The sequence below is a fragment of the Pogona vitticeps genome, chromosome 13, assembly GCF_051106095.1.
Source record: "Pogona vitticeps strain Pit_001003342236 chromosome 13, PviZW2.1, whole genome shotgun sequence".
Taxonomy (NCBI): Eukaryota; Metazoa; Chordata; class Lepidosauria; order Squamata; family Agamidae; genus Pogona; species Pogona vitticeps.
In genome coordinates, this window is record NC_135795.1 from 5,457,586 (window position 1) to 5,480,637 (window position 23,052).

General features: G+C 48.3%; 1 protein-coding gene and 1 long non-coding RNA gene across 4 annotated transcripts in view; both read left to right on the forward strand.

The window, feature by feature from the left end:
• The first annotated feature begins 4,944 nt into the window (after nt 1-4,944).
• Nucleotides 4,945-7,986, forward strand: LOC144584718 (uncharacterized). The gene is made up of 2 exons (XR_013539146.1): nt 4,945-6,002; nt 6,886-7,986. It is a non-coding gene; the product is annotated as an uncharacterized LOC144584718 (long non-coding RNA).
• A 2,319-nt stretch (nt 7,987-10,305) lies between these two features.
• RAB11FIP3 (RAB11 family interacting protein 3) overlaps nt 10,306-23,052 on the forward strand; it is a 95,066-nt gene continuing 82,319 nt past the window's right edge. For 2 of the 3 annotated variants that reach the window (XM_072982610.2, XM_072982611.2), the window contains exons 1-2: nt 10,308-10,433; nt 10,730-12,172. In XM_072982610.2, the coding sequence (XP_072838711.2) occupies nt 11,156-12,172 (1,017 nt within the window). In that variant the 5' untranslated portion in view covers nt 10,308-10,433; nt 10,730-11,155. Of the gene's footprint in view, nt 10,434-10,729; nt 12,173-23,052 lie in introns of all 3 variants that reach the window. The other variant, XM_072982608.2, reaches the window with a different exon arrangement.

Below are 23,052 nucleotides of genomic sequence, written 5' to 3' on the forward strand. Positions count from 1 at the left end.
GCCTTTGGGGAGGTTTCCAGTTTTACTGTTGGTCTGTTTCTGAGAGAGGGAAGCTCAGGCTGCGCCAGTCTGGAAGCTTCCTGTTGTCGTCGTGTGCTGTGTGATTGGAGGTGAGGATACTGAAAGGTGTTCCAATGTGCCGCATAAATCTGAGCGGCGCTTTGCATGCAAGGAAGCCAAAGAAGGAAGCAGAGCTGTGCTTTGCAGGCAGAAGATACTGTTGCTTGGAGTGAGCTGCGCTTTGCAGGCAGAGGAAGCTGTTGCCTGGAATGAGCTGTGCTTTGCAGGGAGAGGAAGCTGTTGCCTGGAATGAGCTGTGCTTTGCAGGGAGAGGAAGCTGTTGCCTGGAATGAGCTGCGCTTTGTAGGCAGAGGAAGCTGTTGCCTGGAATGAGCTGCGCTTTGCAGGCAGAGGAAGCTGTTGCCTGGAATGAGCTGCGCTTTGCGGGCAGAGGAAGCTGTTGCCTGGAATGAGCTGCGCTTTGCAGGCAGAGGAAGCTGTTGCCTGGAATGAGCTGCGCTTTGCGGGCAGAGGAAGCTGTTGCCTGGAATGAGCTGCGCTTTGCAGGCAGAGGAAGCTGTTGCCTGGAATGAGCTGTGCTTTGCAGGCAGAGGAAACTTGCCTGGAATGAGCAGAGGAAGTTATTGCATGGAGCACAGCTGTTGTGGGCAATAAACATGCAGAGAATTGAGCGCTGCATTGCATTTCACAAGAGGATGTCTAACCAGGTAAGAATTACTTCAAACTCCACAGGCTCTCCCTTTGGCCTTTAACCCTTCCTTACCTCCTCATCTGCTGCTGGAAGGTGGCCCTCACACATTTTCCCCAAACTGGATTTTGGCCCAGGCCGAAACGTTCTTCTTATCCTGTTTTCTAAAAGGTCAAGCTTGTATAGTCGGGATCTCTGCTCTCTGCTGAGGGAATTCCCTTGGATTTTAGTTTTTATTTTTCGGCACCCTCAGGAGTGGGGCTTGGAACTGATCCGCCGCGGATACCATGGTTCTGTTCTACTCTCCACAGGAGAGTAACTACAGCTCATAAGTTGAATAAATGGGGAAGGCCCATTTGTTGACCTTCTATATTTGCCTTCTATAGGCATCTATATTTGATGCCTTTGAAGGCAAAAGGGGAGAAGTCTGGCTCACGGAGGAAAAGGCAACACGCTACCTAGTCTCTCCTTTAATCACCCATTAAGTCCGGTATCCTCTTCAGCCCCATGCCTACAACATGCCAAAGAACGCATGCAAGGACAGGATCTTCCTTGGTTTCTTCCTCTCACCTGGTAGATGAGCGTCAACTGAATCATGGACAGGTTGCCCATCGTTAGCTTTGGCGATGCGGCTGCAGCTGGAAATGACGCGCTGACATTGCCTCATCTCTGATGAACCAGAATAATTCTAAACCATGTTGCCTTACTTGTGTTAATTGTCTCCAGAAATCCAGTGAAGGCAGCTCAGTTTCTTTAAGAGTCAGGTATTGGGTTTCTGACCAACATGAATTTTGACCCAACTCCGGGAGGCAGTGGAAGACAGGAGGGCCTGGCGTGCTCTGGTCCATGGGGTCACAAAGAGTCGGACATGACTAAACAACAACAATCAGGTTTCCTGGTGCCATCTCTTTACCCTTTACTCACAGTTGTGCCTCTGTGTGTGGAAGAGGAGGTGCTGCCCTGTTTTAAGGATAAACTAAGTTTTCTAATCATTTGGGTTTCCCAGCCCTACTTTGCAGCTGCTGCGCTGGTAAAGGGAGAAGGAGCGGAAAGCACAGAGTGTCCATTGAGAATCCATCGCCTCATTAAACGCGCCAGGACGCGCTGATCTCTTTAGGCTGACCGCACAAAAACCTGGCGTGCTCCTTTTAAAATGGAGACGATTGAAAAGTTAGTAGTTGTTGAATTTAACGTATGGCTCTGTTCTGCAGCTTGGGACTCCCTACCTGCTTCCTGGTTTGGCCGGCCCTCTGCACATGGGGTGGCTCTGTGCAGTTGATCGTAATTTGTTCGCTCACGGAGTAAGCGTAGTGATCGCAAAAACCAATCGTCTTGCGGGTTTTTTCGTCCCGCCAGGCAATCATCTAGCGAGGCACCACTGTATATGAAATAACTATGTAGTATCATCAGCTTCTTTTTGGTGGGGTTGCTGGCGAAACCAGGTGCAGTGGGTGCACCTCGCTTTCAACGAGAATCTGTTCCTGGAAGCTTCTAGAACCACCGATTCTAGAGAGTGCCAGGGACTCTGAAACGGGCCCGGTGGAGGCCGTGGGATTCTACCCTCCAGCCTACAAAATGTGTCACAAGCGCTTCAGCGCCCACCCCTGCCATGTCTGTCAGCAGGCCTTGCAATCACTCGACCAGGCCCCGCTTGCTTGTAGGCGGGTTTCTACCCTTCCCTCCCTTATCCTCGCTGCCCGCAATGTTGTCAAGTGAACCGTTGCTAGGCGATTAATCCTCCCTCCCCCTCTGTAACCAATGGGATTCCTGACGCTTGCTCCCCTGCAAGCCCCACAACTCTATGGAGAGCCTCTTCCTCGTCGCCATAGCAACCAGCAGGTGATCCGAGAGCATCATCGCTTGGAGGTGCCCGCCTTAGGGCTGATGAGGGCAACGTGATCTTTTCGTAGAATGACAGAGCCGGTCCTGTCAGGGAGGACAGCTTTCCTAAGCATCTGTTTCGGCAGTGTGGAAATCTCAGGAAAATGCAGATTTAAGGGATCCGTGTGGGTGCGATCAGTCCTTGGAGCATGCGGCGTGGGCGCCAGTGGTTTTGCCGAATCACTATCATTTTTAAAAAGATATAGATCTTAAAAGGATAATTGGTATTAAGGGAAGAATCTTCTCTTAATCAGATGACATGTTTAAATGCCGAGGGCCCGACGTTCAGGCATTCCTGGTTAGAAGGGCTATATATTCGGTGATGGAGCAAGGCCTTATCCAGGCCCTTCTTGGGCCAGAATCCTAGAATATAAAACGATTTCTGGAACTAACGCATTGATAGTTTTGGTGCTCATCGTACGCCGGCATCCCGGGCCTTAGCGTGTGAGCAGAAGTTCGGGTTTTCTCCGTCAAAATCACCCCTTGCACCATCAGTTTACACTTCATGGTTGGGAAGAATGTTTTCCTCCACGGGTGCTGAGCAAGATGTCTCTCTTGGACTACATCTCCCAGAATCCCCCGACCTGGCCTTTGGCTTCCTCCTGTTCCAAAACTTGGAGAGTGGTTGCCAGCCAAAATTGAAAAGTGCTTCCTTCGCTCTGGCATTGCAATGTTTTTAGACTGTGAGCACCGACATCTCTGGGCATTGACCACGTTGGCTGAGGATGATGGGAATCGAAGGCTACACCTCTCTGCAGGGTGCCAAGCGGAAAGTGGGAAAACTGGCGACAGGATTCTGGAAATTGTAGTTGAAGAAATCTCTCTTTTTCCCAAGCAGTTCCTTGTGCCAGGTCAGGGGAAACCGGCGTAGATAATGGTGGACTCAATGGATAGCCACCGACTGATAAAAGGCTGTAGGCACCTTGATAGTGAAATTAAGACATATTTTCCCTTCCTTCCCTTTCTTGCACATTCTCAATGTCAAATTGTAGATTTCAACCTCTTCGTTCTCCTTCCAGTTCCTCCTCCTGCCATACGTTTTGATGATTGCTGTGCTGAGTGCGGAAACTGAACAAAAGATATTTCTTGATTGTGAACCATAGAAAAGAAGACCAGGGAGGGTGGGTTTGGAGTGACTGACAGTGGACACAATCCAGCAAATATCTAGGACGAGTGGGAGGCTGCATGGAGAGGGGAGATCCACCACCTTTGAGATTTACTGCCAGCTGTCCATGTAAAGATCTGATCCAGGACCGAAATCTCTCCGAGGCAAAAGGGATAGGAAACCTTTTGCCGTCCAGATGTTATGGACAACAACTGTCATTGCTCCATCGCCACCGCTACTCGTTGGGGTGAAAGTCCAAACCATCCAGGGACATCCCGTGGTGCTCCCCTGATTTCAAGGGAAAGGCAGCAACCAGCTGGCTTGGCATCCCCAACGGTGTCCGGCGTTCTCTTGAGCGCGGCGGATCCTTGTGTTGCCAAAACTGGACCATTCACGCTCAAGAAAGAAAGCTCTAGGTTTGGAAGACCTTGGGTTTCGCAGAAGTGCAAAACGTTTTGCCAAAAAAAGGGAGCCGGGAACAGCCCAGTGAGGGCTGAGTCCTCTCGGTGGCTGCAGAGTCCTGCCTTCTGCTTTGAAGGAGAAGAGATGGGAAACTAGGTCTGTTACGAAGGAAGAGGCCTTGAGAACAGGCTCAAGAAGCTGCATCATCATCAGCTTGCAGAAAGGGAAGGCAAACTTCACAGCGACGCTGGTGCTGACTCACAGCAGCTGCTCAGCCCTCCGTGGAGCATCTCATCTGCTCTCCCCACCCACTTGTCACCTCCAGAGGGAAGGTGGGCTCGCTTCTGTTCCTTTCCGGTTGAGGTGCTAGGTTGGGGAAATCTGATCTAAGGCGAAAAGAGGATACTTTTCTAAGAACCCTGTTTTAAGATGAGAAGACACACACACACACACAACTTTGTTTTCTCATGCCGCGGCCTCCTGTTTTCATTTTTAGAAATCAGGAGCTGTTGAAATTAACCCGCTGAGCAAAATGAAGGGCACAGAAGAGAGAAAGCAGCTTCTATCGCTGAATCACACAGCAGTTCTGGTATAAAACAACCTCACAGGAGGTGTCGTCACCTACCGGGGATATTTATTGTGCCTTTATTTAGCCTGCAGCAAAAAAACTGATTCAGCTCCAAATATGGGAAGCAAACTCTGTGACTGGAAATAAATATAAAAGGGATGAATCAATTGCATAACACCAGGAAAGAAGAAGAAAAAAGCTTCATCCCCCAAGAATGCGGGCAAGCACATGGCAGAGGGGAATTTTTACTTTTTAATTACAACTCCCCCTCCCGGGATTTTAGGAGTTGTAGCCTAGAAAGGTTTCAAGGTGCCGAGTCGCCACTCCAATAGTAGATCCAACCATATCTGCTGAGTAAGCACTCCCAGGCCCCTTTACAACCTTTTCGAAACAGGAAAACAGAATCAGCTAATGGGGTTGCTTGCGGTGTCTCTGTGTGGGAGTGGCAGCCGGTACTTTGCAAGGTTGGCACCCTGGTTCTAAGGGGAATTTTTTTATTTGTGATAACTCCCAGGAAGAGGGAGACTAGCTTGGTCTTGGGAGTGATACGGTTCCAGTCACACTTCCACAGCCATCATCACATTTGGCTTCCCCTGAGTTTTCCCACCCTGGAAGGAGCAGGAACAGTGTGACCGATTGGCTGCAAGGAGGGGGGGGGCTTGACCATGGAACGGTGACATCTCGAACTCGCACCTTTCCACCACTGAGCTCAAGGCCGGATGCATGGCTCTCTTCCTCCTCCTCCACTCTTACAACAACCTTGTGAGGTAGATTAAACTGAGCGAGCCCAATGTCAGCAGGATTTGAAACCAGGTTCCAGCTTTTTGAACCATGATTCCACTTGGACTTCCCATAGACCAGAGTTTCTCGACTGTCGATCCTCCAGAGATTTGGGACGTCCGCCACCCCATAACTCCAGCCATGCTGGCTTAGGCTTCTGGGGGATCATGTCCAAAACATAGGGAATGCTAATTATTGAGAATGACGGGCATCTCTACCACCTCACATCATCCCTCTCCAGCGTAGGCAATGGTGGGAAACGATGGGAGTAGCAGTGGGTGGGTGGGGGGCACGGTTTCATAAGGATGTCAAGAAAATGGGGGAGTGGTGTGGGGCGATAGAAGAGCTGGAAGCCAAGCCCCATGAGGAATAACTGAGGAGGTTGGGCAATGTTTAGCCTGGATAAGTGAAGATTTGATGGTTGACAAATTTGGCCAAAAGGGGAGAGGCAAAACGCTGTAGTAATGAGGTGCTAAATTTGCAATTTGACAGTCTGTCCTTTCTCTGCAGATAAAATGCTGGCGTGGCCCCCCTGTAGTTCAGTGCATTGCCTTAAGGTGAGGCTCACAGACCTTTCTGTCGGCTTTTAGCATAAAAATGCAAAAAAAAAGGTATTTATAGCTTTATATCGGTGAAACAAGACAGTATGTTTCGGTATTACAGTTACAAAATCCGTTGCAATCTTAACAGGGATTCCATCTGCTAGGTGGACACTCCGGTTCCCCCTTATTCCATATGTACTGTGATGATAACTATATAAATCTGGATTTTTATGTGAAGCACCCGGCCTTACATTGCACTTTTGCTTTGCACCAATGTGTCACGCTTTATTGCTTTTATTAGTTTTTTCATTTTCTCCAGATTGCTCATGAAAACAGACCCTCACCAACACATTGTGAGGTAGAGTGACTAGTCATCATGACTGAGTGCGGCCTTGATCCTGCATGATTGAGGGAGGCTAGGAGTTGCATTGGAAAAAAAATGTAACTTTTCAGCAGTTACACTTAAGAGGTAAATTCCTCATGAGTAAACCCGTGAGTTTGTCACTCTCAGGCATGAAACCTTGATTTGCACAGCCACGGAGAGGTTCCTCGGCAATCCCCAGGGGCCAATGCACGGTCCCTCCTTGTTAATAAATGTTTTTTTAAAATAAAAATAAAGTAGAAGCTTTTAAAAAGCAAGCTTCCCTCAGCACATGCGCAGTCTGCTGCGTCGGCAGGTGTGACATCATCGTCCAAACTGCGGCGGGGGCGGCAACTCAAAGCTAAAAAGACAATAAATTTTCTGGTTCACGGATCGTTGTTTCAGAAGAATAATGGCAGGGGCAGTCAATATCCTCAGTTTTTATCCTTGAATGCATTAAATCTGGAAAGATTCTGAGTCCTCCAGGTGAGGTTCTCTGGAAGTTGAGTTATGGCAACTGGATTTCTTTCTTTTTAGGTTGAAACCTTTCGCTACTCCTCCAAGCAGCTTCTTCACCTAAAACATTTCAACCCAATAAGAAAGACTTCCAGATAATTTGAATGCATTCAGCTACAGAGAAGGAAGGTACAGTGCTGTCTTTTAATGATGCCAACCACCCTTGCATACTCATTGTTTCCAAATTTAAATAGTGTCTTTCAATCATGTAAGACTGGGCAAAAATATTTTAAATTAATTAATAAATAAACTCCCAGAAGCCTTTACCACTAGTGTACTGGACAGGGTTTCTGGGAGATGAAGTCCAAGAACATTTGGGGATCCAATCACTAGATTTTCCAACCAAGAAATTTCTCTTCTTCTTTTCCCATTTATTTCCCCCACCCCTGCATGATCAGCTGGAACCAACGGTACTTCCATTTTTTTAAAATTAAATGACTGGAATATTCCAACTCTCCGCATTCAGTGTTTATTGTTGGTTTAATTCTTGGGCCACTAGCCTCCTTCAACATGTATTGCAGAAGCTGCCACCGCCAGCTTGACGAAGTCACATAATTACCGTTTCCCTGAAAATAAGCCCTTGTAGGATTTTTTCAGGATGCTCGTAATATAAGCCCTACCCCCAAAATAAGCCGCAGTTAAGTGAAACCCCACCTTCCGCCATTGTGTAGCAACCAGAAGATGACAGGACTCTATTTGAATAAATGCAGATGGTTGTACATGAAAAAAATAAAACATCCCTTGAAAATAAGCCCTAATGCTTTTTCTTTGGAGCAAAAATTAATATAAGACCCTGTCTTATTTTCGGGGAAACACAGTAGACACAGGACTGCATGGATCACTGTGGCCCCTTGGGTGTAAATAGTGACTAGGATCGTGGCCTTGGTCTTTACTCATTCCCCCTAGCACATTTTTGACAAACCACTATTGGTTCAGGAAATTCTTAGCATCCCAGGCAAAATCCACCTTCCAAATTCCTCTCTCTTGTTAAGAGCCGCATTTCCAGACCATGCATTAGAACAGAGAATACAAGGCACCATACCCATGGACCTTGCCAGAGCCGGTTTTAAGTTTTTGTTGCATATGACATTCTTCGTCTTAAAGAAACAGCTCCGGGCCATCTCTGGGCTTGCAGAGCGATGATGGCACTGTGCTTTCCGACAAAATTTCTTTAGTCTCCTGCAATCGCATGTCAGCATGGCCCGGCCTGCTTATTGCTGACCTAGCACTTCAGCTCCTCTTGAAAATGCCTAGCTTAAGGCAGTGTCAAAAAAAATAGAAAGATAGCAAGTGGGGCCCCCAAATGGAGATGTCAGAGGAGGGCCACACAAAATGCAGTCTATGGTCCCCCAAAGCCAGACTTCCAAGTTTGATTCGGATGTTTTTCACATTTTCCTTTGAAAAAAAGGGCGTTAAGAGTTTTAGATCTCTGCCCTTTTCATCTTGCTGCTGGTTTTCATTTAGCTTTGTATCCTTTCATGTCTTTGTTTTTATTTTTGGCTTTATAGTCTCCTGCCTGCCATCATTGTTATTGTTGTGTTTTATATGTTACTGTATTGTATACTTCCTAGAGGGTTTGGGTTGTGGATCAATGTAAAAGCAAAATAAACAAGAAAATGCATTTAATTGAATATTGTTTTTTTTAAAAAATTAAAATCTGAAAGCTGTTGGCTAGAAAAGCAAACGTCCAAAAAACAAAACTGAATTAATAAACACCCCCCTACCCACACTGTGGATTTAAAAGATCACATTAAAAACAGATGTAGCCAATGATGTTGATCCCTTTGTTTGAGCAAGTGGTTGCTCCTTTCCTTTCGAGTTCAGATTCTAGTCCACACTTAAGCCACGAAACTCACTGGGTGACCTTCGCACACTCATTTTATTTATTTTATTTTATTTATTCGATTTTTACCCCGCCCCTCTAGACATTGTCTACTCGGGGCGGCTTACATAGATAAACGCACTTCAAATTGACACATATAAAAATACAATAATAACAATTAATTCAAAAACAGCGCGTTTCCAAGATGGCATTGCTCAACAAAAGAGAAGAAAAGAAAAGGGAAAGGAAAAAAAAAACCACTTAATTGACTGGAGGCAAGGCCTGTTTAAATAACCAAGTTTTCAACTGGTTTTTAAAAACACCCAGCGAGGGTGCCAGGCGTATTTCAGTAGGAAAAGGGTTCCACAGCCGAGGGGCCACCACCGAGAAGGCCCGGTTTCTTGTTTTTTCTTGTTTTTTCAGTTTTTTCCTCTCTCTCTACTTGGTCTACCCTGCCAGGGTTATTGTGAAGTGGGCCAGCGGTGGTGGGTGAGCGGTGGGAAAATTCATATACAAGGCTCTGAGGATCTTAACTGGAATGGAAGAATGTAAAGATAGTAGATCAATGGTCCACCCCTTCCCTTTTGACTTTTAAGAGGCTGCTAAAAATGGTTATTTTTGAAGAGGCTTTTCCTGGCATCCTCTGATGATTGTCAGATTTGGGGCCTGTCTTTTATTTGACGCTCTTGGAGTGCTTGTTTCTTGCTGTCTATGGGTTTGTTTTTGTTTTTATTATTTCATCTAATTTTTTACTCTTTTTTCCCTGGTTGTACTTTGTATTTGTTTACTATTTTCTGGCAAGGCCCAGAGTAAGGCGTTGCATGTATTGGGTGGTATAAAAGCTGAAGAAATTAATGTAATCACCCACCCACCTTCACAGACACACATGGATAACTTGACTGAACTTGTTTTCGGTGGATCTAAGTGCGCATAAACCGGGATCCATCGATCGCTCATAATAATAATAATAATGTGTCCCGAGGTCAGTTTGGACTTCGGGAAACCTCTTCCCTGGGGTTTATAGGTACAGAGGCTCCAGAAGTGGGTCTCATGCACTTCTTCTTGGGGGGGGGGTAGGACTGTGTCACCTGCCCCAGGCCACCCCGGCTGGCTCTTCTGGGACGCACGGCCGGGAATCGAACTCCCAACCTCTCCCTAACTCCCTGAGCTATCCAGCACTTCCACCCCATAGCGTCCCTCAGTCACCCCTACACGGGTGTAACTGGGTTTTCGCGGCTCTGACGCTGAAGCCCAGCAGGATCCGAACAACGCAGCCAGATATCATCATATCCGGGGGGGGGGAGAGTGATGAAAGCCGGTTAACCATCGCTGGGGCCTAAAAGGGTTTCAACGGGTCGACTCTTGAGTCCATTTGGATCTCACCCCTCGGCTCTCCCCCCCCTCCTCCCACCAGCGAGCATCCTTCGCCTGGGTTTGCGGGCAGGGCAGAAACCGGACCCCGAGCGCACAAAGGCAGGCAGGCGGGCGGCCGGGCGAGCAGCCTCCCTCCCCATCTTCCATCCTTCCCTCCCGGCCTGCTCCTCCTCCCGATCGGGCGGAGGAAGAGGAGGAGGAGGAGGAGAAGCCAGCCAGCCTCCCTCCCTCCCTCCCTCTGCCTCTCTTTCTGCCGGCTAGCAGCAAAGAGGGATCGCCGGCCGGCTGTGCGCCCGAGGCTCGCCCTTCCGCGCCCGGCGCCTTTGCGCAAAAAGGCCAGCCTCTCCAGCGGCCCCGGGAGCGCATCCTGCCGGTAGGCGACCAAAGGGGGGGGGGGGAGACAGAAAGAGGGAGGGAGGGGAGGCAGGATCCAGGCCGGGAGAGGCCCCCCCCCGGTTGCCTTTGGGCCAACCGCCCCCCCCGCCCCCGGCCTTGCATGGCTCGCTTTGGGCATCATTTTCTCTCCTCCTCTTCCCATTATTTGGAGGCGCTCGGTCGCCTCTCTCCCTAAACCGACGTGACTCCGGAGCTCCCAGCTTGACCCCCGTCTTCTCCCCCTCTCTTTTTCCTCCTCCTTTCCTTCCCCCCCCCCCCGCACCCTCCCCGCAGCCCCCCCCCACCAATTCCCCCTCCATTCAGCCCAGCTTTGGGGAGCGCGCCCGGAGGACCGGCCGGCCTGGAGGGGCGCGCGCGGAGCGGCGTCTCCTCCTGGCGGCGGCGGCGAGGAGGATGATGATGATGCCAAGGCGGCGGAGGTGATGCCGGCCAGGGGGGGAGGAAGAAGGCGGCGGCGGTGGCGGCGGCGGCCTCGCTTCCTTTGCTGCGCCTCGAAGCTCCGGAGCGACTCCGGTTTGGTGACCGCGGCGCCGTCGGCTTTGTCCGCGGGCAGGAGGAGAGGGGGGGACCCGCCAGCGCCTGTTTTTTCCTTCTCTCCGGGGTTATTTGCTAATTAACTCATTAAAGCGACCCCTCCCCCGCTTTCTTCTATCTCTCCCCCCCCCAAAAAATCATTCCAACCCCGGTCCTCCGCCTCTCATGACAATGGATCCGGATTTGCTCCTGACTCTTTCCGACCCGGGGAGCAAAGGGGATCGGGACCCGCTGCGGTCCCTGGAGCAGCATCTCCTGGGCGGGAGATACATCCTGCTGGAGCCCCCGCCGCCCCTGGCCCTGCCCAGCCCGGATCTGGTCCTCCTGGGCCGAGAAAGCCCCCCGGGGAACAACGGGAGCAGCAACCGCAGCCCCGGAGCGCCGCTGGCGCTGGAGCAGGTCCTGATCCGGGGGATGAAGGGGGCCCAGATCCAGCCCTGGTGCCCGGACGGCTCGGTGGAGTCTTTGTACCGCATGGAAGAAGAGGAGGAGGAGGAGGAAGAAGAAGGCAACACTGGCCTGGAGGATCGGGACCTCGACCAGGGGCCAATCAGCGACGGGCAAACCGATTCAGGTGTGGACGATCTCGGGGAAGCGGGTTTGGATTTGAGGCTGGTCCCTTTGCAGGAAGAAAGCGCCCAAGCCTGGAGAGAAGAGGGAGGGAGCCAGGAGCCCCCAGTTTCTGGTTTCTTGAGCTTGGCCGAGTCGCCACATCCTCCGGATTTACACCTGGTCGTAGGGGAGGATGCAGAGGAGGTGAGGCAAGGCCGGGGCCCCTATCCTTCCACCCAGGAGGACTCCCTGCAGCCCCAGAGCGACGACCACCGGGGCCTGGAGGCAGTTGCTGCAGGGGAAGAGCCCCTGAGCGGACTCCTTCTCAGCCCCACTTGGACGAGAGAGGTGGAGGGCTGCCGGCCCCCAAGCCCTGTGTTGAGGCCTTTGGACTTGGCTCTGGACCCCCAAGTCGGCCCTGGGGGGGACGGCTTTCCTTGCCCCCTTGCTTCCGACCCCCTGGAGTTTGGCCCCTCGGAGCAGATGCTTGGAGAGGACGAGGCTCCCCCCGGTTCCCCGGAAAACGGACCCCGGCTGAGAGCGGTCTTCGACGCCCTGGACCGCGACGGGGACGGCTTTGTGCGGATCGAGGAGTTTGTCCAGTTTGCCACCGTCTATGGCGCAGAACAGGTAAGGCTTCCCCCCCCCCCCCCCCCCGGCCTGGTTGGAAGGCAAACTCTGCTTTTTGAAGGCAGACGGCTTGCTTTTTCTTACCTTCTCCAGATTCCCTTTTTATGTTTGTGTTTTTGCGCGAGCAGCATCTCTATTCTGTTGTGATCCTGCGGCCTAGAGCGTTTGAGACGACAGAGGTCCTCCTCCAGCCTGCGTGGAATCGTGAAACTCTTGTGTGTCCTACCCTACAGGGTGATTGTGGGGTTGGTGAGAGAGGGAGAAGTATAGAAACATAAACAACTATTTGATGTGTGTCACTGTAATATTTATACATGGATATGTGTTGCACCTCCTGTAGAATGTAGGCTGGTTTCTCAGGTAGCGATTCCCCTTAGTCAGCATCAGTCCTCTTGAGGTTTATTCTCAAATCAAGCTTGGTCCAAGATGCAAAGAGCCAAAGGGTGCCCTGTCCCTGAAGCAAGATATATAGCTCTTCAGGGTATTCTGGTGCCTGAGAGAGAGGGAAAATCGGTGGAGGCCTTTCTGTGGGAATAAAATGCATCCGAACATAATTGCCAAGGCGGCTTATTTGAGTTTGGTTCGTGATTCACACACTTCTAGAAAGTGCTCTCGGATCAAGGCTGGATGGAATCCTTCTTCCTGACCTGCTAGCTTTCCACATGCGAGGGGTTGTGGGATGGTTTGGGTTGTTGTTGTTTGGAGGCCGTACTAACACCAGCAGAGTGGTGTGGTAGAGCCCAGGAAAGGCTTTGAGGCAGATTCTTCTTTGTTTACGTCTGCAGGCTGAACGTTAAGTGCTTTAATTCCGTATTTCAGTGTAATCCTCACCTTAAATCTGTGCGTGATCTGCTGTATTTTATAAGGCAGCATCTGCTTGGCATTTGGTACATCGCGTTGAATTTGCTTTGCTTGCTTCCCTAATTAACTCTGTCTCCATTGATCGGTTGCAAAAAAACGAGCCTGCTTAAGTTTCCCTAAGGAGCCTGAAGGTTTGCTTTCTTAAAAAAAAAAAATTGTCCCAGCCTTTTGCTGTTCTCTGGGGCTCACCCTTCTGCCAGTGGTAGCTGCTTTAGAATCACATCCTAGGGGCGGCTTTGATGCAGATGTGTTTCACTCTCAACAAGCCTATTTCCAAGACATTATGGGGATTTGCTCCTACAACGTACAGTATGTAGTGAGTGAGGATCCACACTGTGGATATGTTTTGTGCCTCTGGCGAGATTGATCTGCTTCCTTCTTTCTTTCTTCCCCTACCCAGGGAGTAGCTGGGGAAAGATGTTAGAAAGGGAAAAGACAGGTTTACGCCCTGCCCCATGGTTTATAAATAAAGCATTTATTTATTTAAAATATTTTTACCCCGCCTTTTCCCCTTGAAAGGACCCAAGGCGGCTTAAAAGCCAACATAAAAGCTAACAGCAGAGAGTATATAAATACTAAAAAAAGATGAAACAAATTCCACACTAAAAACTGTAAGCAACACCAACACACATTCAAAGCAAGAAGGCACAACCATCCATTTAACCCACCCACCCCCCCGCTCAGGCAGCCCAGTCACTCAGGGAGAGCCTCCTGTAGAGAAAGATAGTTGACTACTTGTGAAAGGACAGCAAAGATGAAGCCAATCTGGGTTCTAGTGGCAGGGAGTTCCAGAGTCTGGGAGCGGCCACAGAGAAGGCCGTCTCTCGTGTGCCCACCAAACACCCCGGTGTGGGTGGTGGGATCGCGGGAAAGGCCTCTCCTGGTGATCTTAACAATTGAGCAGGCTCATGAAGGGAGAGGGTGATCAATGAAATAGCTTGGCCCCGAGCCATTTAGGGCTTTATTGATTAGAACCAACACCTTGAATTCAGCCCAGAAGCACATCAGCCGTTGGTGGAGCTGCTGTAACAGGGCCTATACGATCTCTGTAAGCAGCCCCAGTTAGCCATCTGGACGTGCGGAAGTTTCATGACACTTTCCATCAGCAGCCCCACATCTAGCGCATGACGGTAATCCATCAGGATGTAACGAAGGCATGTGCCACTGTGGCCAAATTAGACCTCTCCAGGAATGGGCGCAGCTGGTACACAATTTTGAATTGTGGAATTGCACTCCTGGCCACCCCCAAAACCTGGGCATCCAGACTCGGAGATGAATCCAGGAGCTGCCTGCAAGCTGCGCACGTGCGTTTTCGGAGGGAGCGCAACCCCATCCAGCACAGGCTTGCATCCGTGTTCCCTGCTCTGCCTTTCCACTGACGGGGAGCATCTCTGTCTCAACGGGATGAAGTTTCAGTTTATTCGCCCTCATCCCATCTTTTGCTGATGCTGGAGGTGTCTTGGGGGAGATGATCAGCAAAGAAATGCCATCTCTTCCACATTTCCTTGGGAAGAGCAAAGAACTACCTTTTTATGAACTTGAGATGCTGTTGGTTTCCCCACCTTTTGTTGAGATAATTTGGTATCTCCGCTTGCAGGGACAGCCTCATAGTGCTGAACGTGTGGCTACTCAAAGTAGCTCCTTTGGCCGGCCCTCCTGTTACTCCTCTCACTTAAAGAACAGACCCAGCGAAATAACTTCTGAATAACTCCTCACTTACATAATTCCCATTGAGTCAACCAGGTTTTTTCCAGTGGAGACTAGCAGTAGGATACTGGCCTCTGGAGACGGGAGGTTTAAAAAAAAACAAGAGATGGATGCTGATTAATTCAAATGATCCTTTCTAAAAGGTTGTAGAAATCCTATAGATTTGACTTCCATATCTGCAGTTCTGCCTCTTTAACTAAAATAGGAGATCAAGAAGAAACAGGAAGTCACCTCAGAAAAGGAAGGTGGAAGGAGGCCTAAGATTATCAAACTACATGTAGATCGAGAAAAGACAAGGCAAAAAAGATCTACCACTCTGCTTGCTACATGGTGCTCTGTTCAAAACACCAACAGCAGTCAAAAATTGGGAACTGCAACTCTCATAGGGTGTAGCAATTTCTACTTATTTATTTTATTAAAAACATTTTTTATCCTGCCTTTCTCCTTAAAAAGAACCCGAGGCATCCTGCGTCCTTAAAAGACAATATTTAAAGCTGAAAATAATGAGCGTACAACTGTAATTTACACCGTTAAAGACAATAGTTAAAGCCAAGAACAGTGAGTAGGAAGAGGCTGCTTGCATTAAAAGACAATATTAAAGCTAAAACCAATAAGGATGCAAATCCTAAAGAGGAATAAACCGATACCACTCGGAGAAATGGTAAACGCAAGCAGTAATTACTAAAGTCCCAGTCAGAGCAGTAAAGCATAAACACAATCCATCTAAGAGTGAGTCGCTCATGGAGGCCATCACTGTCCTTCTCTGGTAGCCAAGGAAATAGTTGACCCGTAGACTCACATTTCATCACATGCTCCTGGAGTCTGAACCCGCCTCGTTCTGGTCGCAATGGTATGGGGGCTCCCAACCTCCAATCTCTCTCTCTCTCTTTCTCTCCTCCTCTCTTTCCCCACATTAATGGGAAGTATTTTTAGAAACTCCCTTGCAGGTAGGAGAGGGTGCTTAACATTCCTCTGCTTATTGACTCTCCCTTTCAAATACCTCCCACTGCCCTTTTCATCCAGCGCATCTAAACAGGCGTGGGCGTGCAGCTCCTAGATGCCCCTTCAGGGGGTGGGGGTGGGTGGGGGAGGCATAAAAAGAGAGTCATTTTCCAGTTCTGGAAGCCTGCACGTAAGGTGGCTTTGCAGTAGAACAAGATGTAGGAATCCTAAACTCAAACCCACAAAAATGAAATTATCAGTAGCTACATTGGGGTTCTTTCTTTCTTTCTTTCTTTCTTTCTTTCTTTCTTTCTTTCTTTCTTTCTTTCTTTCTTTCCTTCCTTCCTTCCTTGCCTGCCTGCCTGCCTGCCTGCCTGCCTGCCTGCCTGCCTGCCTGCCTGCCTGCCTGCCTGCCTGCCTGCCTGTCGTTCGTTCGTTCGTTCGTTCGTTCTTTCTTTCTTTCTTTCTTTCTTTCTTTCTTTCTTTCTTTCTTTCTTTCTTTCTTTCTTTCTTTCTTTCTGTCTGTCTGTCTGTCTGTCTGTCTGTCTGTCTGTCTGTCTGTCTGTCTGTCTGTCTGTCTGTCTTTCTGTCTTTCTTTCTTTCTTTCTTTCTTTCTTTCTTTCTTTCTTTCTTTCTTTCTTTCTTTCTTTCTTTCTGCACTTGCTGGTGGATAGCTCAGTGGTTTAAGTCTCTGGCTGTGGAGCCAGCGGTTGGGAGTTCGATCCCCCCCCCCGGGTGCTTCCTTGATGGAGCAGGATTTGATGATCCATAGGGTCTCTTCCAGCACTGCAGTTCTAAGATGATGATGATGATGCTTTGCATGGTTAATGTGGCCTCGGTGGGTTCTGGCAGTAGACTCTTGGCCCCTGGTTTTCTGACGCTGCCCATCCCCACTCTTTAAACTGCACACAGAGTCAGGATGATGAAAAACAGACTAGAGAGAGGCAAGAAGGGAAGGTCACGGGGCTGCTGGTCAGGTTAGCCCCTCTGGCCCGCTAGCAATTTTCCCCTGTAACCAGCACCCTCATCCCGTTCCTGCTCGGTCTGGGAAAAGAGCAGAGTTGATCCCATGCTTTTGAGATAGGATCTTGTTTGACCTTCTGATGATGGCCATGCGTGTCGCGACCTCAAGCCATCCTGTCAGCCTGATGATATTTTCAAAATCCATACATTCCTCTCAAAAGGTTTTTATGGCACACCATTGCCAGTTCCAGAAGCCTTGTGCCCTTGTGTTGTGTTGTTGGGCTACAGCTCACATCATCCTGTGGTTTAGCCTCTTGACAGCAGTATCTTTACTCAGGAGGTGACGCTCCCTTGATGACCTCCACCCATCTCTGGCTTCTCATGTGACCTCCTTCACCGGGCTGTGGTGAGATGAAACAAGAAACCCAGGAGCCTCCAGAAGGCCATCTTGAAGCTTTTCGTGGGGATAAAAGGAGGAAGGCGATCACATTTCTGGCTGTGTGCCTGATTATGTAATCTATTCTCCAGGTACCCAAACAGGCTTGTATAAATTACAGGCAGAAGAGGAGTCAAACAGAGGAGCAGCAATGTAAGATAATAATAATAATAACACATGACTTGAGCCGAACGGTCTTTGACCTCTTCTCTTTGAGACTATTAATAATAACAATAATAATCATCCTATAGCTGCAGAGCTAGAAGGGATCCTGTGGATCATATCTGTGTCTCTCTGGAGCAGTCTTGGGGCCCGCCAACGTTAGCGGCTTCCCTGCACGCCCCTGTGCCTTCTCTCCTTTGCTCTCCATTGAGTTTTGCTAGAAGCGCAAACTCTACTGGGGTGGCTTCGGGTTTTGAGAATTGGTCTTTTTAAAAGCAGAATCCGATGTCCTGCACCTTCAGCATCCTAGCAGTAGACCCATCTCTCTAGTTAGATGTCGGAAATGGGATTCCGATCCGAATAAAGAGGATGTGTGTGTACTGATGTGATGTAACAAAACGAGAGTGATGTCTCAAAGGCAAGGTGTCAAAGGCCTTTTGCCTTAAGTCACATGCGAGTGTATATACATAGCGCTATTACACACAGCGTACGGAGTGGTTCAGCGTAAACATTGGCTTAGATGGAATTGCTTTGCATGGATTAAAATCTTATGGCAGTTCTTGTTCTTTCACAGAGAGAGAGAGACCCTTTTTACATCATTAAATGTCACCCCTATTGCAGGGATGGCATTATCTGAACTATTAAGAACCGTACTTGGTGTTCATACAGGGCATTTTTGGGGGCTGTACCTACATGGTCTTGGTCATCTTGGCATCAGCCACATCATGCGGTCAATAACATTGCAGATGATGGAGAGGAGAAGAGGAGAGGTTTTAGGGTGACTTGGCCAGGGCCACTAAGTAGGGCTGTGGTGGAGACTTTCAAACCAACGACGCCCTTCCATACTTTATGCCAGGTGTAACACAGGTGAACACAGGGGGGTTGAAAATGCTCCAGGAAAGCAGCAGAATGTATGCACCAGGCTTACATCTGGCTTCATGTTTGCTCTGTGTATATGCAGAATGCTCATCATGTCCTCATTCCATTTACTCCCAGTCCTCAGAGAGGGATTTCCATTACAGACGTAGCCAAACCGTACGAACCATGCCCCAGGAATGAGTAGGTTTAGGGAGAACCCCGCCGTTTTCAGAAGCACCGCCCAGACACCTTTAGATGAAGGACTTCCCAGAGCGGCGCGTTGATGATTTGGGATGGCGAGTGTCTGTTGTGGTTGGATCAGAATGGACTGGAGAGGATGCAGCTGGCCAGCAAGAGCTGCTCCTTGTGACAAGTCCCACTTTCGTTAATAAGGGGAATGAACACCTTCAATGGGGCCGCTCGCGGGGTGAATATTGGAAGCTGTTCAGCATTCAAATATTCTGTTGGGATATTTGAATGCTGAACACATATGCATGAGTTCTCTCACGGTATAGGCCTGCCTGGAATGAGCCATTTTAGAGTGCAGGGGTGTGTCTTCCTATACTGTACAGTGGTGCCCCGCATGACGATGATAATCAGTTCCGTGAAAATCGCTGCTTAGCGAAATCATCGCCATGCAAAAACCATTTCCCCATTGGAATGCATTGAAACCCGTTTAATGCGTTCCATTGGGGAAAATACCTTGTCGTTTTGTGAAGATCGCCTATAGGGCAGCCATTTTGCGAGTGCCAATCAGCTGTTTTTAATCACTGTCTTGCGAAAAACGGGTCCGAAATCACCCGTTTTGCAAAGATCAAGCTGCCAATTAGCTGTTTTAAATCGTCGTCTTGCGAATAAATGGTCCCCGAAACACGGACCAAATCGTTGTTCAGCGAAATTCCCCCATAGAAATCACTGTTTTGCGAAGCAAAATGGCGGTTGCAAAATGTCGTCGTCATGCGGATTAATCGTTTTGAGGGGTAATTGTCTTGCGAGGTACTACTGTATTTTAAAACTCTGCACACGGAGAATTAGTATTAAGGAGAGAACGTTAGATTATATCCTTCATGATGTACTGAGGAATTTGTGGGTAGGATTGGAACATTTGGCTCATCCACTTCCAAGTTGGAGCCTGAGTTTTTCCCATGCGGCAGGTTTGAACCTGGGGACAGGACCCGATGGTCGTGCCTTTGAGATTCCTTATAATTAGACTACTGTTACAGAGTCTGCATGGGCCTGCCCTTGCATCAGAAATAGCAGCTGGAGTGCTCAAGTGGAATGCCGTCCGATAGGCACACGTCGCACCTCTTCTAAAAGAACTGTATCTGCTTTTCTGCGCTGCTTTTTGTTGTTGTGAATCTAAAACAAAGGCTTGCCTTGTTTTATTTAAAACTCTGTTTACTTAATGGAAAAGTCAGTTGCCAAACGACATCCCCCCCCCCCCCCGGTCGCTGTATTTTGTTGACACTCCCCAGTCAAAAAAACGGCAGGCACCCTGGCCCACTTTTAACTTTGCATCGCTTGAAGGACGGCTAAGAGGACAGTAATTTAAAAATAGATCAGGAGGAAGTAGAATCACCGAATCAGAGGATTGTTTAGGAAAATAAAAAATCCGCCAGAGGCAGTGGAAAAAGCAGTTGGTACACCGTCCAATCTGGGACCTTGGTAACTAGCAGCCTACAACTTCTACACAAGAAGCTTTCCGAGAGCTTCAGTGTGGCATTCACTAGTTGTTCCTCCAGGACTAGACTGTGTATAGGTGACATGACCAAGGTGAGCCTTCCTGGAAGTGCCATCTGGCATCCAGAATACTTCCCCCCATGTGATTTGGGAAGCAGAAAGTGTGCAGTAGGACTGCAGCATCCATGGGGGGAGGTCGGTATCCAAGCCCACCCCTGTGGATACCAAAAAATGCAGAAGTATCAAACGCTGTCCATTGCAAGGTCTCTGCCTCTCTCTAGTGGCCAATTTGGGTAAATACACCCTGAAAATGCATATTTCTGGGAAATACTGTATACAACATATTCAGGCGGCAGATAAGTGAATTGCGGATACTGTATTTGGTAGCGTACTGTATTTCAGCAGAATGCCTTTTTCTGGATGATAATGATGGGAACAATTTGTGTGTGTGTGTTTTTTAATGGGCTGTTGCCGTGCTTAAATTATTTATTATGATTCTGAAATGTTTTAAATGGCTTTAAATATAGTGGCTCCATGTGCATTTCGTTACAGATGTTGATAAAGTTCCTTTTTGGAACGACCCCTCCCAGGACGTCTCAACTGGCTGCCTTGCGGAGTTTTATTTTAACATAAGCTGCTTAAAGATTTGTTCTATGAAATGCTATGTATTCAAAATACAGGAGGAAAATGTATTGGGGCTTCTGGTAGGGATGAGCGATTCCTTTTAAAGTCCATCTAGAAATCTGTAAATGGAAAATGGAAAAGAAAACCTAGTGACTGAACTTTTGTATAGGCAGCCACGGCTCTGCAGCTCTATCACCTCGGGAAAACAGGCGGTGACGTTTGAAAGCCCGGCAAAATTGGGTTTTCAGCTCTCAGTTTCTTCTGCTGGCTCCTCTCAGTTTCAAAGCGAGAGAAACAAGGAATTATTTTCTCTCAGCTCTCCAAAACTATCCAGCGCACTGCAGATTGTGCTAATCCTTCTGTGCGGGATAAATCTGCCGTTATCCGGTTAAACTTCCTGTCATTTAACACAAGAGGTGTGCCGATCGGGGTTTTCCGGACTACGATCCCCAGAATTCTCAATTTCCCACCTGAAAATCAGTCGTGATTGAAAGAATTAGGCCCTTGATTGCATGGCGTGTGGTACAGGTGACACCTATTTTCAGCACAAAGTGCTCCTTTTCAAGTTGTTATCCTGCCAGTTACACCCTTTTCTAAAATATTCTGTTCCCTTGCCTTGATGAAGAGTTTTCTGTGGCCCTTAATCGGACTGCTTTAAATATCCTCCTGCCCTCGCACACGAAGGGGTTTCTCAAGATTTGTTCTAACTTCTGTCAACGGCAAGGGTTTTCCCTCGTCTCCTCACTGGTACACTTTTCAGCAGCCTAAGAATTATCGCTTGGGAAACAATTTACCTCTTGTTTACTACAGAGGATGCACAGATGCGTGTTGTCCAACATACTTAACACAACGGGTATTTTCCAAAGCCACACAATAATACAGTCAGCCCTATAAGCCTGTGTTAGAGGTGGATGGAAGGTCAAAGAGCTAAAGGTGGCTTAATGCAATGCTATTTCCAGCCGATAGACACAGGTAAAAAGAGACCACTCGCTAAGACTGTGTTCTGAATGCCATACCTTTCATGAGATTAACATCAGACAGCACGGAGGGGTTGTGTCTGATCCAGCTGGAGAGGTTTGCTTTGGTGGGAGCAATCTCCCTTAAACCTCTTGCCAGAGGTTTGGATTTCTGGTTAAATCCATTTAGCTCTGTGGGAGAAATGCAGGGATTCACAGAGCAGAATACAATGGTGCCTTGCATTACGACGTTAATTTGTTCCAGCAAAATCGCTGTAGAACCAAAACGTCATAATGCGAAATAAAAAAGCCCATAGAAACGCATTAAAACCCGATTAATGCATTCCTATGGGCTTGAAACTCACCGTCCAGCGAAGATCCTCCATAGCGCTGCCATTTTCGCTGCCCGTGCAGCAAGGAATCCATCCCAGAAAAGAGCGGGGAGCCATTTTTTTTACCCGGCTGCCATTTTGAAACCGCCGATCAGCTGGCCGAAAATAGCCATTTTGTGAGACTCCCCCATTGAAAGCGAAATTCCCCCATTGAAACCATCGTAAAGCAATCGCTTTTGCGATCGCAAAAAGTTCGTCGTGATGCGATTTTGTCGTTAAACGGGGCGCTCGTCTTGCGAGGCACCACTGTAGCGTCAAGTTTCCCCCAGAGAAGACCACCTCTTTCCTTCAGCAACTGGCACTTACAGTCTCAATCCTTCATGCCAAAACATTAATAGTAGAAACTGTAATGTCGCTACGCACTTACCATAGTGTGCCTCCTAACTGGACTCCCTCCTTGATTTCTCTGTATCATTGCTGGCCCTCCTCCATTGCTCTCCTTATATTGCATGCTCCTGTTCTCAATGGTGTATCATCTTTCCTATAGTCTACCTGGAGAAAAAGAAATCCTTCAAATATTTATGTGCTTCTCCCTTGTTCAGTCTCTCCATGGCTTTGCCTTTTCCTCTCCCCTCCCGACCTATCCTCCACTGGATTTTAAAGCGTATGTTATGGATTTCCCCCCCTCCCTCGTCTGGTCTGGTTTGGTTTCTCTAGGTTGGCTTCTCTGATTTTGTGATAGTGGTTTTGGCCAGATAATGCTGTTCTTAGGAACACAAGCTTTTTCACACTTCGCTGCCCACTCCCTTACCAGCTTGTCTCATGCAGAAGAGATCTTATCTTTCTCTTCCCCCCCTCCCTCCCCAACCCACACCCCTCCCTTTTCAGTTCTGACTTAAAACCTGCTTCCGTGACAGTCTGCATTAGTTGTTTGACTTAGGCTTTTAAGTCTGCTGAGAACAAGAGGCAGGAATCCCAACCTCCAAACCCACAAAAATGAAATTATAAGACAGTGGACTTCCAGCTACATAGACAGATCTGTAGATCCCTGCAGAGTTTAATATGAATTGTTGTTAAAAAAAGTCTTACCAAATGTTTATTTTATTTGTCCATTCCTTGCCTTTATGTTCTGTTGGGTCTTGCGTGCTGTCATTAGGAGCAACTTATAGTAACCCTAATAGAGCTTTCCAGTGAGATATTTAAGGAGTGGTTTTACTAATTCCACCTCTGCTGAGTTTGCATGGCCAAGCAGGGATTCGAATCCAGGTCTTCTGAGTTCCAGTCCAACATTCTATCTAGTGAGGTTCATTTAGGGCTCAGTACTGCCTTCCAGTTAGTTTAAGTTGGCTGCCTGCTGCT